Source organism: Crocodylus porosus, unplaced genomic scaffold, assembly GCF_001723895.1.
Source record: "Crocodylus porosus isolate Cpor-Errol unplaced genomic scaffold, CroPor_comp1, whole genome shotgun sequence".
In the NCBI taxonomy this organism is placed as follows: domain Eukaryota; kingdom Metazoa; phylum Chordata; order Crocodylia; family Crocodylidae; genus Crocodylus; species Crocodylus porosus.
In genome coordinates this window covers 187,236-203,934 of record NW_017728952.1, presented here as the reverse complement: position 1 = coordinate 203,934, position 16,699 = coordinate 187,236, and the positions used below count along the sequence as shown (strand labels likewise).

At 41.2% G+C, this 16,699-nt stretch overlaps 1 protein-coding gene across 5 annotated transcripts in view; it reads right to left on the bottom strand.

Moving 5' to 3' along the window:
* The window catches only part of WRN (Werner syndrome RecQ like helicase), a 162,362-nt gene that overhangs the window by 51,057 nt on the left and 94,606 nt on the right, over positions 1 to 16,699 (bottom strand). For all 5 annotated transcript variants that reach the window (XM_019556383.1, XM_019556386.1, XM_019556384.1 and 2 more), the window contains 6 exons: positions 14,781 to 14,887; positions 11,375 to 11,562; positions 7,470 to 7,644; positions 3,699 to 3,880; positions 1,482 to 1,583; positions 1,037 to 1,129 (listed from right to left, as the gene is read on the bottom strand). In XM_019556383.1, coding sequence (XP_019411928.1) covers positions 1,037 to 1,129; positions 1,482 to 1,583; positions 3,699 to 3,880; positions 7,470 to 7,644; positions 11,375 to 11,562; positions 14,781 to 14,887 — 847 coding nt within the window. The remainder of the gene's footprint in view (positions 1 to 1,036; positions 1,130 to 1,481; positions 1,584 to 3,698; positions 3,881 to 7,469; positions 7,645 to 11,374; positions 11,563 to 14,780; positions 14,888 to 16,699) is intronic.

Here is a 16,699-nt window from a genome sequence, read left to right as displayed (position 1 = left end):
GGGGAAATAGGAAAAAGGAAAGCCCTACTATAAATTAAGAAAAAGGAATTTAAAAGTAGGTCTTCTGTGGAAGACTCACACACAGCCTTGGATTTGCATCCAAATCTAATCCTAGGACCTTTTTACTGGCATAGAAACCTTCAGGCCCATGCATCTTCCAAAGGGGATTTAAACGTAAGTTGAAAAATCATCTCTAAAATAAAGTTCTGCTTTCTCCTGGCTTTGGTGCAGCTGGGTACCATTCATAATAATTTGTGAATGTGTAGGAAATGTCCTGATTTTCTTCTTAAAACAGCACTGTACAACTATCCACCTCAAACCAAAAATCTTACACTGCTAATAAATACAGATGAATAGTCTATTAAAATAAAGTTTTAAAAAATTCTGTTTTTTATCTGCATTTTTCCAACTATTTGAGTTGGCCTGATCAAAGATATCAGATTTACACCAAGAACCTTGTCTGTTTTTTATCTGTGCATTATTCTAATACCCAGTGGTAGCATCTCCTCTCAGTAAATGGACATACAACAACATGAAGGTGACATACATTACAGCAGTAATCACAGAAGAGATTCCTTAATACTCAGGCAAATTTTAAAAGTGTTTACATATTCAGCTTTCAAATTTTTTCTACAGAGATTAATTCTTCAACAGGGATACCAAAAGGTTCAAAAATGTGTTTAATAACATTTAATTTCACAACCTCTAAAATATTTTATATAAGACATGATATAATAAAAGACGATTTCTGCAATTAAAAATATCCTAACAGGCTGTAAAACAACCTGGTTTCGGCTTGGCAAATCTCTTACACTCCATTACTGGGTGTAACCTACAATAGCAGATACCATTACACACAAAAAGGAAACATTTCAAAAAGCTTTCTGTATCAGTGTAAATACTTGCAAACTTCAGTGCCTAAAAAAAACACAATATTTTTAGTAGAAATACTTTATGCAGTTATTTTATTTCGTCTCATATGTTATAGGAGAATAGATAAATCTCAGCCCCGCACCCACTGGGGAGGAATATTTACCTGGATCTGCAATTATCACAGCATTTTTCTGTTCCCATGATGCCAGAGGAGACCTTTCGGAGTTGTTTGTCTTCAAAATGGGACAAGATGATTCTACCCAAGAGAACATTGCGAATTAAATAAAAAGAACAAGAATTTACATGTTAAATTCACTCCAGAAAACGATGAGTTGAAATCATCATCATTAATTGATTCTCCAGGGAGCCAATTATTTGACCTTGATTCATCCAGAGGCAAGAAAGTTTGTTTTTTGGAAAGTAAATAAGAAATACCTAATGCATGTATTTAATTGTGCCAAAGATATAAATATTGCTTTTTAAATAAAAAATGAATTTTTGCAGACACAAATTATAAAACTATTTTCTGTTACTGAATTGCAATGCCCCCTAATAATTCCCTACTGTGACTGTACATAAAATGTGCAGTGAAATACTGTAATACTCACTTTCTTCTGCAGCTGTTTGAGTTAAGATACTTTTCTATTTTTGCCATCATCTTTAACTTATACAGTCGAAATCCTTCTTTACGTATCTCAGTTAGAAGATATCTGTCAGTTAAAAAGAAAGACCAACAAATCCTGATCACTGTTCACCCCTCACCTCCAAAGGCTACATATTTACTCAAGTCAGATGCAAGTCCACTAGAAACCCTGAACAGCTGAAAAATGCACTTTTAAAAAAACTGCCTACAGGTTTCCCTTTCACTTCTAACTCTATAGGAGTAGCACACCTACCACATTCTATCTTTTCTGTATCTGACGATCACAGTTCTCAACTGCAGTTGTACTTCTAACACCCTTCCAATACTCCAGACCAATAAATATCTGCGGATCCATAAAGCAAGGCACTGGGGTGGAGAAATAATTTAAAGGAATATAAAGGGAAGCTTTTTCTTTTCCATTAAATTCTGTTTAAAGGTCAAACTCTGACACGCATCCATCAGTAGCGACTCAGTGATGTGATATAACTACCTGCTGCCTACTTTTACACCATCCACAGCAGTCATTGGCAATGTAAAACAAATGAAGCAAGAAGCAGGCAGATCAGAGTGCATGCGTGAATAAACCCACGAATCCAAATGGCCGCATTAGGGAGCTTTTGCATTCCTACATTGGTTCTACTTCAAAAACGAACAGAACGCTAGTTTTCTGAGGACAGAAGGCCTCCACAGACACTACCTTGATCCTCAAAGCAGAAAAACTGAGTTGATTCTAACAACTCTGGAGCCATGTGACACCTGTGCTCCACATGTCTGAGTGATTTTAATGGCTGGTATGTCAGGAAGATCCCAGAAATCACTCCTTCCCTACTGTAAGGACTGTACTCAGAGCCAACATTTTGGCTGCTGGTATCTGTTGCAAAGATGAAGTTTATTACAGGCACACTCACAGGTGCACTTGCAAGCAGAATTCACACTCGCTAGATATATGTCCAAGCTTGAATCAGTCTGGCAGACATTACAGTTACCATGCGATTAACTGCACAATAAATGGCAACACACATCACATGCAAGAGATTTAAGTTATGATAAAATACCAACACAGCTTCAAAATATTGCACGTTTGTGGCTGATTCTGAACATGTGGCATGTAGGCAACCAGGAGCCACCCATGCAGTATGTTTCAAAGTATCACTGGGCTGCACTGAGCTTTTTAAATCTTGGGCCTGGAAAGCCCAATATCAGGGAGCCTCTCCTTTATGTTGGATACCCAGCATCCCAGGAGCTTTAAAAAGCAGGAGTGCAGCAGAATCCTGACTTTCAGGTCCTGGGGCACTGTGAGCCCAAGATCACGAAGCCTCCCTCCAATCTCAGAATCACGCCACACCTAGAACTTAAAAAAAAAAAAAAAAAAGCCTCCCTGACCTTGGGCCCTCTGTGTCCAAGATTTTTAAAAGGCTTAGTGCAGCCTAGCTGGACTGCTGCCCTGTGAACATGCTGGTTACCTGCAGACCAGTATGTTCAAAGGGTGCACATGTAACTGGGCTGCACGCACCATTCCTAAATGCCTATAATCCACACATTAAAAATCAAGCACAATAAAAGCTATGTGGAACATCTTTGTGGCTAGTTTGACATTTTATTGCATCTCAAATGCATGGCCCAGCTACATGCCTACTTTTTAAAGGTCTGTGAGTCTAGACTCACCAATCTCAGACTCATAGCACTCCAGGACCTTAAAAAAGCAGGCATACATCTGAGAATAGGGAGCTCAGCTGTAACAAATCACATGTGCAGGACACTGGGAGAACTGGTTACCCCACGCTGGGATGCACAGGTCACTTTTCAAGTTGCCAGTGGCAAGGCAACCTGTCATCAGGGACCAGGTCCCAATGCCAGGCTCCCTGCACTGGCAGTCATGCAATGGGGATCACAGGAATTTTATCTTTGATGTCAAAAATCCCCCAAAGATTTTTGGAATTGGGAATAAAATTCCTTTGATCTCAATTGCATGATTATAAAGTATTAACATCTGCCAGGGACCTTAAAGAAATATTTAATGCATGTCACTTCAGTTATACCGTTTATTTATCCATAAACATTTCAAATTACAATGTTCATAATAAAAACTCCTGCCTCCTGTTTATTTTGGCAATAAAATTAAATTCTGGATAAAGAGTGAAAAAAAATTACATTGACTCTATGCTGTTAACCAATAATTTACCTGTTAAGAGTCATATCAGCTGGAGTCCACAATACAGAGCAAGAAGCAGGAAGTCCGTCACGGCCAGCTCTTCCAATTTCTTGATAGTATGATTCCATTTCCTTAGGGGCTCCATAATGAATAACTCTCCGGATATCTGCTTTATTGATACCCATTCCAAAAGCCACAGTAGCAACAACACACTGTAAAACAAAGATAGCAGTACAACTGAACTTCTCTCCAGAGATTAGGCAGACTATAAACTGGTTTGTATTGTACTTCAGCAAAGGTGAAAGAAGTGCAGGACACCATGGACTGAAAAGAGAGAGGAATGAAGGACTTGAGTTCAAGCAAACAAACTGTACACCTTTCAGAGACGCTCTTTGCTTCTTGTCAATGTGTGTGTCAACTGGCAGGGCAAAAACAGGAGAGCTCCAAATATTTGGGGAGGCTGGAAAAAGGCCTCGTTGAAGTTGGTACAAGATGAATGTACTCATGTCTCTACAATTTCCTCTGGCAATAGGTAGAGAGAGGTCTTTTGCCATGCTCTTGAGGAAACCTGAAAAGCCTCCTGGTCCATCAGCTCAAGGGACAGTTTTCAAAGATGAAGAAATATACCACATGTGGGAGTTTCCACCCAAGAAAACAGTCCAGAGATTAGAAAGCAGAACTCAAAGATGTATCCCTATAGGAAATGGAAGAACATGACCTAGAGCAATCCATGTGCTGTGAGAAGGCTCTATGGACATGTGCAGGGTTGACATACACATTATGGAGTAAATGTTTTGTGACCAATTCTAGAAGGTCTCAGAGGAGTACTAGCATGACAGTGCCAGATATGGTGGTTTCTAGAAAGACTGTGATAAGGGAGCCTTGAGTTATTAGAACAGAGGAACTTCATTCCAGAGAAGGAGCTGGAACATTCTGTATTAAAAGTGTGGTACCAGCAATTCTGGGCATGAGAAACACGGTAATACTGAGGGAGGTAAGAGAGCAGTAGGCCTGGTACAAAATGGCCTGGTGACCGAGATGCTGACAATAGTTCAGCTAAAGTAAAAGTTCATGAGGAATTATAGATAGGCCTAGATAGGTAGAACATACTGAAGATAACAATGGCACTGGTTCTGAAGATCTTTTCCACCTCTTGGAAAGGGACGTGTCAATATAGGTAGGGAGGGTAGACCAAGGTCACTTCCCAGGACAAGAGAGGACTCGGGGATCTCCTATACTGTCCAGCCAGGGGGTTGGAGCAAGGTGGTCAAGGGCCCCAAGGCCCGCCACACCAAGGTCCTCTCCCCTCTGGGGCTTTACAACAGATATGAACCTCTTGCAGCCTCAGCAGAGCCTGCGGAGATGCCAGCTCCTGCAGGCATGGGAGGATCACCTGCCCCTACTCTCCCTAAAATGAAACACAGAGTGGTCGTCGTGGGAGACTCCCTCCTGAGGGGGCAATCTGCCGCCCCGACCCCCTACCCCGGGGGGTCTGCTACTTCCCAGGGGCCCACATCAGGGAAATAGCAGAGAGGATCCCAAAGATTATCAGGCCCTCTGACCGCTACCCTATGCTCCTTATCCATGTGGGCATGAATGACACGGCTCGGAGCAACCCCATCTGGGTCATGAGAGACTACAGGGCTCTGGGAGCAGGGTTTAGCGGTTTTGGGGTGCAGGTGGTCTTTTCCTCGCTCCTCCCAGTTGTGGGTCACGGGCTGAGGAGGGAGAGACAAGTTGAGGTAGTCAACAAAAGACTGCGGCGCTGGTGTCATCGTGAAGGCTTTGGCTTCCACAATAACAGTCCACTCTTTGGTGAGAGAGGCAGTGGCCTGCTGGGAAGAGACGGCCTCCACCTCACTCTGCTGGGCAACAACAACCACCAAGGTAGATATTTTCAACAACAGTTGGAGCAAAAACTGCAGAGAAAAGGTGAATGTCCTCAAAGTGCTATACCAGTGCTTACAAAACTTTTGGGATTTACACCCCACTACCACTCATTCAACCACTCTCACTTCCCCCTTAATTCAGCCACTGTATACTGGCCAATTTCCCATGCTACTACTGCTACTTCCCTCCAATTCTCCCTACCAGTTTCAACACCCCACTCTTCAAGAGCTTTTCATGCCCTTCCCTGGGAGGGACATCCTGCAGTTGAAAAAACACTACACTGTGCCAATGTTTCCCAACCACTGTGCCATCAGAAATGAACAGGTGTGCCGCAGAATTTTGCCATGGCAATGAGCTACAATGGGTATGAGGATGGGGAATGCCTTAACAGGTGTGCCACCAAAAAATGTTATTAATGTAAGCATGCCTTGGGCTGAAGAAGGTTGGGAAATACTGCAGTATGCTATGAAATGGTGGCATCACATGATGTAGCCATAAAAGAAAATAAGTTAGGGGAGGAAATAACCACGAAAGCACAAAAGGACTGAAAAGGAAACAGAATACAAAATTAAAGAGCTGATTTTGAAAGAGGGAAAAGAAAAAAACAAACTAATAAACTGAAATCAAGGTAATCCTCGGTTAAACAAGTGCAGGCTGCAAAAGATAACTGACAAAGACAATGCTCCAACTCAGCCAGTTGAAGTACCTGTCAGTAACTAAAGAGAAACTAAAGAGCAAGGATGCATATTTTGCTCTTTATTCTTTCAGATCAGAAAGCAGATGGAGGTGAGGGGCTAGAGCATACAGTAGGGTATTCCTGAGGTCATGAAGTCTCAAATCAGAGGTTCAGGAGGTAAGTAGTATCCACATGCGAGAATACATGTGTGAACAACTACCTGAAGAATACCAATTTTTATTAAATTACAAGATATAATTACTACTTTCTGCAAATGAAATAGAACAGTTACTAGGAAAGAGCAGTGAAAGCAAACTTGCAATTGATTACTTATTGCAGATTTTTTGGCAGTCTCCTAGATCATTTGATCTCATCAGAGAAAACAAAAGAAGTGACATTCACTAAAAAAAAAAAAAAAAATACAATTAATGATTAATAGTCTACAGCCTTAGATCCCATTCATAATTATTTCCTATTGCTACAAGATCTTACTGGATAAGATATGCATGGCATTTAATGTTAACAATAATGATAAAATAATAATTGTAATACACCTGCAGATAAAATATCATTATGCATACTGACAGACATAGAAAAAAACCACAAAGATGCGCTTTACTGGAAGCAGCAGCACATTAGTTTGACACAGTTCTGCAGTGTCTGTGTAGTTCAGGTGCTTCAGCAGGGCTTTTTGGAGCTTTTATCTACAACTGATTGAATCAGCTATTAGACAAAAGGGTCAAAAAAGCTGAACACTATGCTAAAGAGTAGCTGTGCTTCAGCAATGAGCAAAGCAGTTCCTACCTGTTTATAGTTGGTGCAACCAATATACATGTTGGAAGAATTTTAAGATGATAATACTATATATATTTAAAATTTAAGTGCAGCTAACATGAGGTTAAAAAAACATGTCACTTTGCCTGAAGAATCACCAATGATGCAAAGCAACTCAACTAATCAAGAAGGATCGTTACAGCATTTAAAGGTGCCCCAACGGTCGAAGCACCCTCGGGACTGATTTGACCTGATCTGTACATGTCAAAGCAACACCCAATTCATTTCCTACAGAATGCCATAATAAGAGGCAAGGATTTCTCAGGTTCATATTTTGGTCCAGTAATAGCTATCAAACCAGGAAATCCTTGTCTTTTGCATAATTTCTGGACCATCATGGCTAAAACATCAGTCTTACACTACCACTGTATAGGAACAAACAAGCTTAGTTTTCCTTATACCTGGATTTCATCTCTCATAAACCTATGATGGACATATCTTCTTTCTTTGATTCCCATGCCAGCATGGTACATGCCACAGACCACGTTTACTTTCATCAGCTCAGCAGCTACTTGATTGGTAATCTTTCTTGAAGGGCAATAGACGATAGTAGGTCCTTCAAACTCATAGATAGAACTAAGAAAAACAACAATAAAATGATATATATTATAAATGGCAATCGTTTATGAAATACACTTTTGACTTCTAACTAAACAGACAAAAAGGTGAAAAGATGAAGATTTTGCATTAATCTGTTATTATTCTGGACATAAGCAGCTTCAAAACTCAACATTATTTTCTGATTTATTTTGAAGTTGTCAACTCTTGGGAAGATGGCGTTAACTGTCACTATTCTGTAGACTTTACTGGTATTAGGACAGTTAATACCAGCTTGGCATCTGCTTTTGGATTCTTAGCCTTGCTAAGAATCATGTCAACAACAGTTCAAAATCTCTTCTATTTCCATACTACTTGTCTCCCCCAAAAACACTGAAACATTAATAATTTTTCTATACTCCCACCAGAGTACAATTTCTGTGGGTGACATACTAGCTAATGCACTAAGTGCATGTTACATAGTGCTACTCTGACACAAATGTCATGCAACTGAGGATGATGCCATGCTGTATTAAAAAGGGCACCATAATCTTGTGGAAACTATTCAGACAGGTAGGCAGGGTGTCACTCGCCTCTCTCATCCGATTCCTTTTCTTAGTGCAACATCCTCCTGCTCCTACCTACACATGTACACACATTACTCCAATGCTCCCAAGTAAAACATTTTTATCCCGGCCCTGTCTCCAGCACCAGAACTTCCCTCCTCTTACTTTTCCCCTTCCGAGCCACATACCCACTCTCCAAACAGAAAACAGTTAAAATAAGAGTAGTATAAACAAACAGAAATAGAACCACAGAGAGCTAGATACTGTTAAAAAAACAGCTTTATGAATGGGATCCTAATAGGACAGCAGTCACAATGCAGAAATAATAGTAAAAGCCACAGAAACCCAAAACCTTCCTCCTTCAGTCCCACCCTTAGGATGAAGAAAACCAGTACCCTGATTAGGACTGCAAAGTTTTCCCTTTTTCCAGCCAACATCCCTTAGCCTTGTCAGGGTTGACTTTGAGCCAGCTACCCTTTAGTTGGGAGCTGATCTCCTGCAGGCACTGATATCACAGCAGTGGCAACATTTGCATTAGAGAATCACGGGAGTTGTCAACGTCACTAAACTGTAGTGTTGACAGATGAGTTCATAGTACCTCACTGTTGCTCTATGTGATCTCCCACAGATAGAAAGAGATTAATATGCATTCCTGTGATATATAAGAGGGCTTCTGGTGGAGAGGAGCAGTTTCCTACCTTCACTCAGCACTCTGCGGCAGAGTTCAACTGGAGGCACCACAGTGCTATGCCACCTACTCCTAGTATGTCATGTATATGGATTACCATTACTCTCATCTATAATATCCTAAGTTGCAGAAGCTCAACAGCAAAGAAGTGAAGGAACTGGTATGACTAGACTCTATTGACACTACCAAGGTTTTTGTCTTGGCTACTGGATATTGGCCAGTTTTGCAGGTATAGGAAGCTAAAAATTGGATGGTAATCAGAGAAGTTTTCAGCAGTGTTGGCTTTTAGGAAGATTGGGTGAGCCATTGTTCTTTAAAAAGTTAGGTAGGTTCCCTTCTCTAAAAGAGACATATATAACTTCCATTAGTAGTGGTCAATGCATGGTATAGCTGTTCTTTTGCTCATTGTTACCAGCTCTGAAAGACATAGACTTGCTATACATCTTATGGGTGTGTCCCGATGAGCATGCATGTGCAGTTTGCAGTGCCTCAAAGCAATCTGAGGTGCTGTAAACCACATGTGGTGCACAAGCAACCTGTTTGCCACACTGCTAATTCGCAACACAGCAGTTTTTTTGACACTGGGAGATCCTGACGTAAAAAACCCAACCCATCGCTAAAATACAGCGCAGAGCACATGGCAGCCATGCACATCACCAGAAACAGAGCCTTCCTGGCCATAGCCGTTCTCTGGCTGCCAGCCAGGCTCCAAGTGGCTTGTTCGGTGCTGCTGCTGCCCCAGAAGGCACCCGGGACCCCAGATAAGGCTGCTGGGCCAGAACAGATACTGGCCCTAGCCTCCCCTATCCCACCCAGATCACTTTGTCACATGCTAGAGCACACATGCAGGGGCAGGCCTGGGGACAAATAGTAGTGGCACAATTATGAGCTGCTGCCATTTATCCCACGGGAAATGTGCATCACTGCATGTACATACTCATTAAAATGCACCGTATGGCCCTAGTATTTGTTTAGGGTTTCTTGAGCTTTGCAAGCTTAACAGAACCAACTGTAAGAATTGGTCAGGTGGAAAATGCTCTCTATTAAGGTATTTTCTACGCAAGTTGTGTACATATCTCTGTTCTTCTCCATGGGAAAAACAGGCTGAGAGTTCTTCATAGTAGTTGATGTTGGGGTCTGATGTCTTGAGACAGACCATTCCACCTGATCTGTCAGTTCATTCTGTATATCAGTTCTGCCAGCTATGATTCTATTGAAGATAGATAAGTCTTTCTACATCCTTTAACATAGTGGTGTAGCTGTGTAAGAATTATTTGTTCTATTAAAAGATGCATGCAAAATTTTCTGCAACGTAGATATTCAGGAGTTTTGCTTATTAATTTTTTTCTATGAAAAATGAAAGCCTTGGTCTGTGCAGGGGATTACGCAGGTTATAGTTCTGAGTTTCAAAGAAGTCAATGGGAAAGAGAGTCTTTCTGAAAATTTTATCCAAGTTTTTAACAGCCATGCTTGCAAGTAGGGGGTCTGGATTCATTCAAACTGGTACAGAGACGCATGTTAAATGTCACTGTGCTGATAAGACCTCCCAGGTGAATTCCACCTTGCCCTCTCCACAGAAATGATGGTTGTCCTCACCCCTTGGCCTCTACTAAGTTACATAAGAGGGGGATTTAAGTTCTTCTAAAAGTTAAGCACTGTGGCAGTTCTGTGTCTAGCCAGTGCTATTTTCTCTGCTGTGCTGTCATACCATTGGTCTTCTAGCAGAAAAGAGCTTTAATGTCACTTCTATTACAAAAGCCTCCCTATAACTTTAAATTTACATTTCAGTTGATAAACTTAAACTTATTTTTCATATACTATAGGTCAGAAAGTAATTTGCTATTCAGTTAATTATTATTTGTATCATAGAAAACCTAGAGATCCCAGCCAAGACCAAGGTCCCTACTCCTGGATACTGTATGAACACAGCAAGAGTTCATTCATCCCTGCCCTAACATTATTAATAAGACAAATCAAAGGCTAAGAGGAGATATAGAGGAAAAGAAGTTAAGTGGCCTATCCAAGGTCACACACAAAGTCAGTAACTGAGATGGGAAGAAAACCCAGTCTCCTAACTACGGGTATGTATACACATACCTTTTTGTCCCGTAATCTACTGGATATCTGCCACTTTGGAGCACACTGCATAACTGAGTCTGCTGCACACACGCTGATGTGAACTGCACTGCACCGCATGCAGTTGTATAAGTGGCGAAATGTGCATCAGCACACAGAAAATGGCAGCAGTGCGCTTTTCAACTAAAACATCTTCTATGTGTTTTAATTCAAAAACGCATCACTGCTATTTTCTCAGCACTAAACATTTCACCGCTTACACGACTGCAAGCGACACAGTACTGCACACTTTTCAAAGTGTTGGGCACTGCAGCACTAGCATGTGTAAAAATGCCCTACCATAAAGGTCCTTATCATTCTTGGTTATATCCTGGACTTGGATAGCATCAGAGATAGAACAGCAGCAGCGCACAGTACAAATCAGTTAGTAAATTCTCACCTTTCCTTTTTAATGAGGAATTGTTTTAAATCCTGAAGGATACTGCCAGTCTTCCGTCCAACTTCCAAGTACAGATTAGGTCGGTCAAAACTAGTACATGTGACCTGAGGATTCCTTAGGCACAGACAGTCTACTATGTCTGCTCTAACTGAAGGACTTGCTGTTGCAGTTAAAGCAACAATAGGAACCTGAAATGAAAAGTAGAGATAAACAAGACAAATCAGGAATAAGAGAGGCCATTAATTCCTGCTTTGTAAGATTATTCTAAATCACAGATTCACAGAAGTTTAGGGCTGGAAGGGACCTTGTGAGATCATCAGGTACAGCCCCTCTGCTCTGGGCAGGAAAGACTGCTGGGGTCAAATAACCCTAGCAAGGTGTGTGCCTAGTCTCCTTTTGAAGATCTCCTGGGATGGTGCCTGTATCACCCCCACTGGGAGTCTATTCCGGGGTCTGGGCACATGAACCATGAAGTTTTTCCTTATATCCAGTCTGAAACCTTGTTCTAGGAGTTTATGACTTGGTCCTGGTTTTCCCCTGGGGCGCTTTGGTGAATAGTTGTTCACCTAGCCCCTGATGCTCTCCCCCAATACATCTGTAAGCTGTAACCCAATCCCTGCAAAGTCTTCTCTTTTCTAGGCTGAACAGTCTCGTATATATGTCAGCCTTTCCTCGTAGGGCTTGCTCTTCAGGCCTTTAATCATACGAGTGGAGTGGCTCTTCTCTGGACTCTCTCACGTTTCTCCATATGGTTCTTAAAGTGTGGCACCCAGAACTGGATGCAGTACTCTAGCTGTGACCTCACCAATGTCGAGTATCAACCAGGATGGGATTAGATATTAGATGATCTGTTTATCATTCCTGGAAAAACCTGATGCTTTGAAAAATACACACAATACTTAGCAACTCAGACCTGTCGTCTTGTCCCAAGAGATCACTCAAAAAAGTCACCAAACAAACAGTTACCTGCCTAGTGAGGAGGAAGAGACAGAAGAGCACAAAATTATATTTCAAATATATACATTTTAATGTAATTGAATTATTACTTTTATTTCCATCTTCAACATGATTACGCTCATTTTCAAATACAAGGGCCTAAAATTAGGTACCTGAGAACAAAGTCTCCACAGATATGTGCCAAAAGTTATATGTGCCCTAAATCCTATTTAGCTAAGGATGGGTGTTTTAAGAGTATCTCAATTATTAGAATTCAGTTAGGTTCTGTGGTCATTTGGATAGTTTTGAAATTCCCACCCTTCGGCATGTAACTTTCTGCATAGTAGGGGTAGACAGGATTGGGATGCAAAATGACCTTGATAAACTGGAAAAACGGTCTGAAGTAGACAGGGTGAAACTCAAGAGAGACAAATGAAAAAGCATTACGCTGAGAGAGGGACAATCAAATGCAAAATTTACAAAATGGTGAATGACCAACTAGTAGATCTAAAATTTAAACACAAAAAACCCTAAACTATGCATGTACTTATGCTGTAAAAACAGTGAAATACATATGTAAATAATAGAAATACACACTTTATATTTCATTATACTATCTTCAAGAAAACTTAGAGAAAATGAAAAAACCCCACAAAATGTAAATATAAGAATTTTCACTTTTTTATTAGTTACGTGGAGAATTAAGTACTGTCCACAGAACATGCATGTCTATTTTAGGATATGCCGATATCATACTGTTTTATCTGCTTACAAAATAATATGTTTATGGATTAGATTTATAAGCCACCTTTCCCAAAGGCTCAGGGTGGCTTACGGTAAGAGAAAAATTTTAAAAAGCAGGTAAAATACTAATGAGGGATATAAAACAAAAAAAATCCCTGAACAATACCTTAAAATTAGCCTTGCTCGCTAAATGCCTGCTCAAACAGAAAGGTCTTGCAGTGATTCTTGAAGATGTCAATGCCTGCCAGAGCCAAGGCTTAAGGGGAAGGGAATTCTAAAGCTATCAGGGAGCCAGCTGCTCTCTGTTACTCCCTCCTGCTTGGAAAAAGGGGAGGTAGAGCAGTCTTGTGGGATTCATAGATTCACAGAAGTAGGATTGGAAGGGATCTACAAGGTCCCTTCCGACCCTACTTCTATGAATCTGCAATACTAAGGGTCTCTTTCTGTTCCGCTACATTTGAATGTAAAGCAGGATGAATGTTATGTCTGCCAGAGCCCTTTGTGTCCAACACCAGTTAGAGGAAGTAATTATTCCAGGATCTACAGCAGAGTTGTGTACTCAGCTGGAGTACTGAGCCCAGCTTTGGGAACCACTCTTTAAGAAAAAGATGTGGAGAAATTGGAAAGTCCAAAGAAGATGCTGATACCACTAGCAGATTCATAGGATATCTCACCAAAAGGGTCAGGAGATCCCGATATTAAATCCGTCTTAGCCCTTTGGGGACTATTAATTATAACTAGGGGTGTCTCACCTTACAGACGACTCAGAGGTGTGGAGACTACTTAACTACACTATCATGATCTTTGTGTTGCTAAGTGAGATCTGGCTCTGTGTCTTTGGCAATGGAAGCTCTGCCACTTTCTGAAGGCCTCGCTGAACCCAAGCAAAAATGCTCCCTGTGTTTTCCCCACTCTAATCTTTGAGTGCTAATGCCAGACAGTGGAATTATGTCTGTTTCTAGGCCTTTTTGAGCTTCCAAGTTATCCCAGAGGGTCGGGAAATCTCAGACCTGGAGCTCCTTAGTCTTCTGGAGTCTCGTCCATCAGCTGTCTAGACTGAGAGGTCTCCAGGGGCTTGCCTCCCTCATGAAGACTCTGCTAGTTAAGGAGAGTTTGTTCTTTGCTTCCATGATGAGAGGCAAAAAATTACCTCAGTTTAATTCTAGCAGATCTTCCTTTAGATACTGAGACTAGCACATACACTTCCAACACCTAAGTGTGCATATTTGAAGAGGTACATGTTGTACCTGTGCTGTTCTAAGAAATACAGACAAACAAAACTCTCAAGTTGGAAGCGATATCTCTTATTAGATCAACTAAATAATAGAAAAAAACTTCTTTGCAAGCTTTTGGGTCCAAACACCCTTCTTCAGGAGGAGGAGAATTCAAAGACTGTAAAGGTTATCCCAAGCAAAAAAGAAACTTCATTTCTTCTCTACCTAGGAGAACTTTTACAATCTTTGAATTCTCCTAAGCCTGAAGAAGGGCACGTATTTGAAAGCGTTTTTTCTGTGCTGTAACAGTTTTAAAAAGCACCCACTCTAAAGAGACATCAATATATTTCAGGGTAGACATGGTATGGATTTCAAATTTCTCAGTATAAATGAAAAAAACAATGTCAGAAGAGGAAATCCTAAAGTTACGATGAACAAAAATTCAACTTTTAAAAGGTAACTAAAAACACCTTCCTCCCCTATTTAAAATAGGATACTTTATAAAACCTTACCAAAGGGAGAGTCTTCTTTAACAAACCCAAAGTCCTAAAGGAATTTCTGAAGTCATGACCCCACTCTGAAATGCAATGAGCTTCATCGACAGCTATGAGTGTGATACCTTGAAGGAAAAAAATCCACAGTACAAACTGAACAAAGAAATTATGTAACACATTTCGACAAAGACACAGAGGCTGCATCTACACATGCTGTTTACTGTGGAGTTGACTAATTAATTCCACAGTAAAGTGTCACTGTCTACATGTGTATTAGGATGCAGTAAATTAACTAACTCCATCAAACTGCACATGTAGACAGTGATAGGGGCAGGCTGGGGCAACAAGAATACCGCAAAAGTGTGGGAGACTGCCTGCTGCCTAGCCCCGTACTTTAGCACCCTTGTGTGCCAGTCAGCTCCTTCACCAACTGACACCACCCCACAGAACCTGAGGCTGACCCCCCGGGCCAGCCAGCTCGGGGCTGCACTGCCTTGACTCAGACTGCTGCAGTCCCAGGTGCACATGCAGAAACTGCACCTGGGAGCAGTTTTCTCCAGCACTGTGCCAGAGTTTCTAATGTCGCCTTAATGGCACATGTGGATGTACCCAGAAAGTCCTAAAACAAAAAAATTTCAGTTTGCATATGTTAACATTTCACAGCAAGAAGTCTGAGAAAACTGAGGTCAAGTTCTGAGGTACTACAAACAGGAATCTCATGTAATTCTTGGATGACTTAATTTTTTCAAGTTTTTGAAAATGGTTATCACCAACACTGGGAGCCTATTTTCACACTGACTTTTTTTTTTTTTTTTGGAAGAAACCAGAAGAGATTTTTCAAATCCATCCTCTCTGCCTCAGCTCCACACTTTTCTTTACCAAGTCTTTGCCCTCAAGCTCATCTTTGATAGCATGTTTATAACTTCACCTCTTCCCACTCCTCCCACTTCTGGCAGGTATGGCACACTTACAGACTCCATGCAGGTAAACTAGACAGAAGACAGACTACAAAGATGGTCACTACTCCACCCCATAACCTATTCTTGTACAGTAAACATCACTCGTAATATAGTAAAAGCTGTGTTATCTGGCACTTTACCATCTGGAATACTCCATTAACCGACATCTGCCATCTTACTTATCACTTGCCAATTGAAGTGGCAAAAGCAAAACTGGAAGTCCCACTGTGGCACTTCTGGTTTCCCTGCCGCAAGCCAAGTCTCACTTCTTTCTCGTGGACTATGGCCCAGGGCAAAGCAGCCTGCGCAGGACCCCCCTCTCTGTCCCCTGGCACACTGATGCTAGGGAGTAAAAGCCCTAGTGCACCAGCCAGGCTGGAGATAAGTGTAACTCCCAGGTAAACAACATATTTGATTAACTGGCACCCTCCATTCCTCATGGATGTCAGATAACAGAGCTTTTACTGTAAATACATTACAATTTAAACTATTGCTTTGTCTCCTCAACTGCCATTTACATGACACGTACACAATTAGATGGTCTGCCTTGCAGGTCTCAAGCACCAACATACTGGATCAGAACAAAGGTCTGTATAACTTAATACAGTGATTCTCAAACTTTTTTTCGTGGGTCCCTTGCAAATTGCTGAGGGTCTCGGCAATAAACTTTTTTTTATTCTACAACTCAAAGCACTTAACTCATATTTTAATACCAATAGTCTTACAAGTACAGATATTCTTGACTGTTCCGCAACCTTTCTGCAGACCACCTGAATGGAGCTCATGGACCAGTGGTAGTCCATGGATCACAGTTTCAGAGCCTCTGGCTTAGTATCCTTTCTGACAGTGGCAAGTAATTTCATAGATTTCATAGACATCAGGGCTTAAGGGACCTCGGGAGATCATCGAGTCCAGCCCCCTGCCCAAAGGGCAGGAAGTCAGCTGGGGTTATAGGATCCCAGCAAGATAAGCATCCAA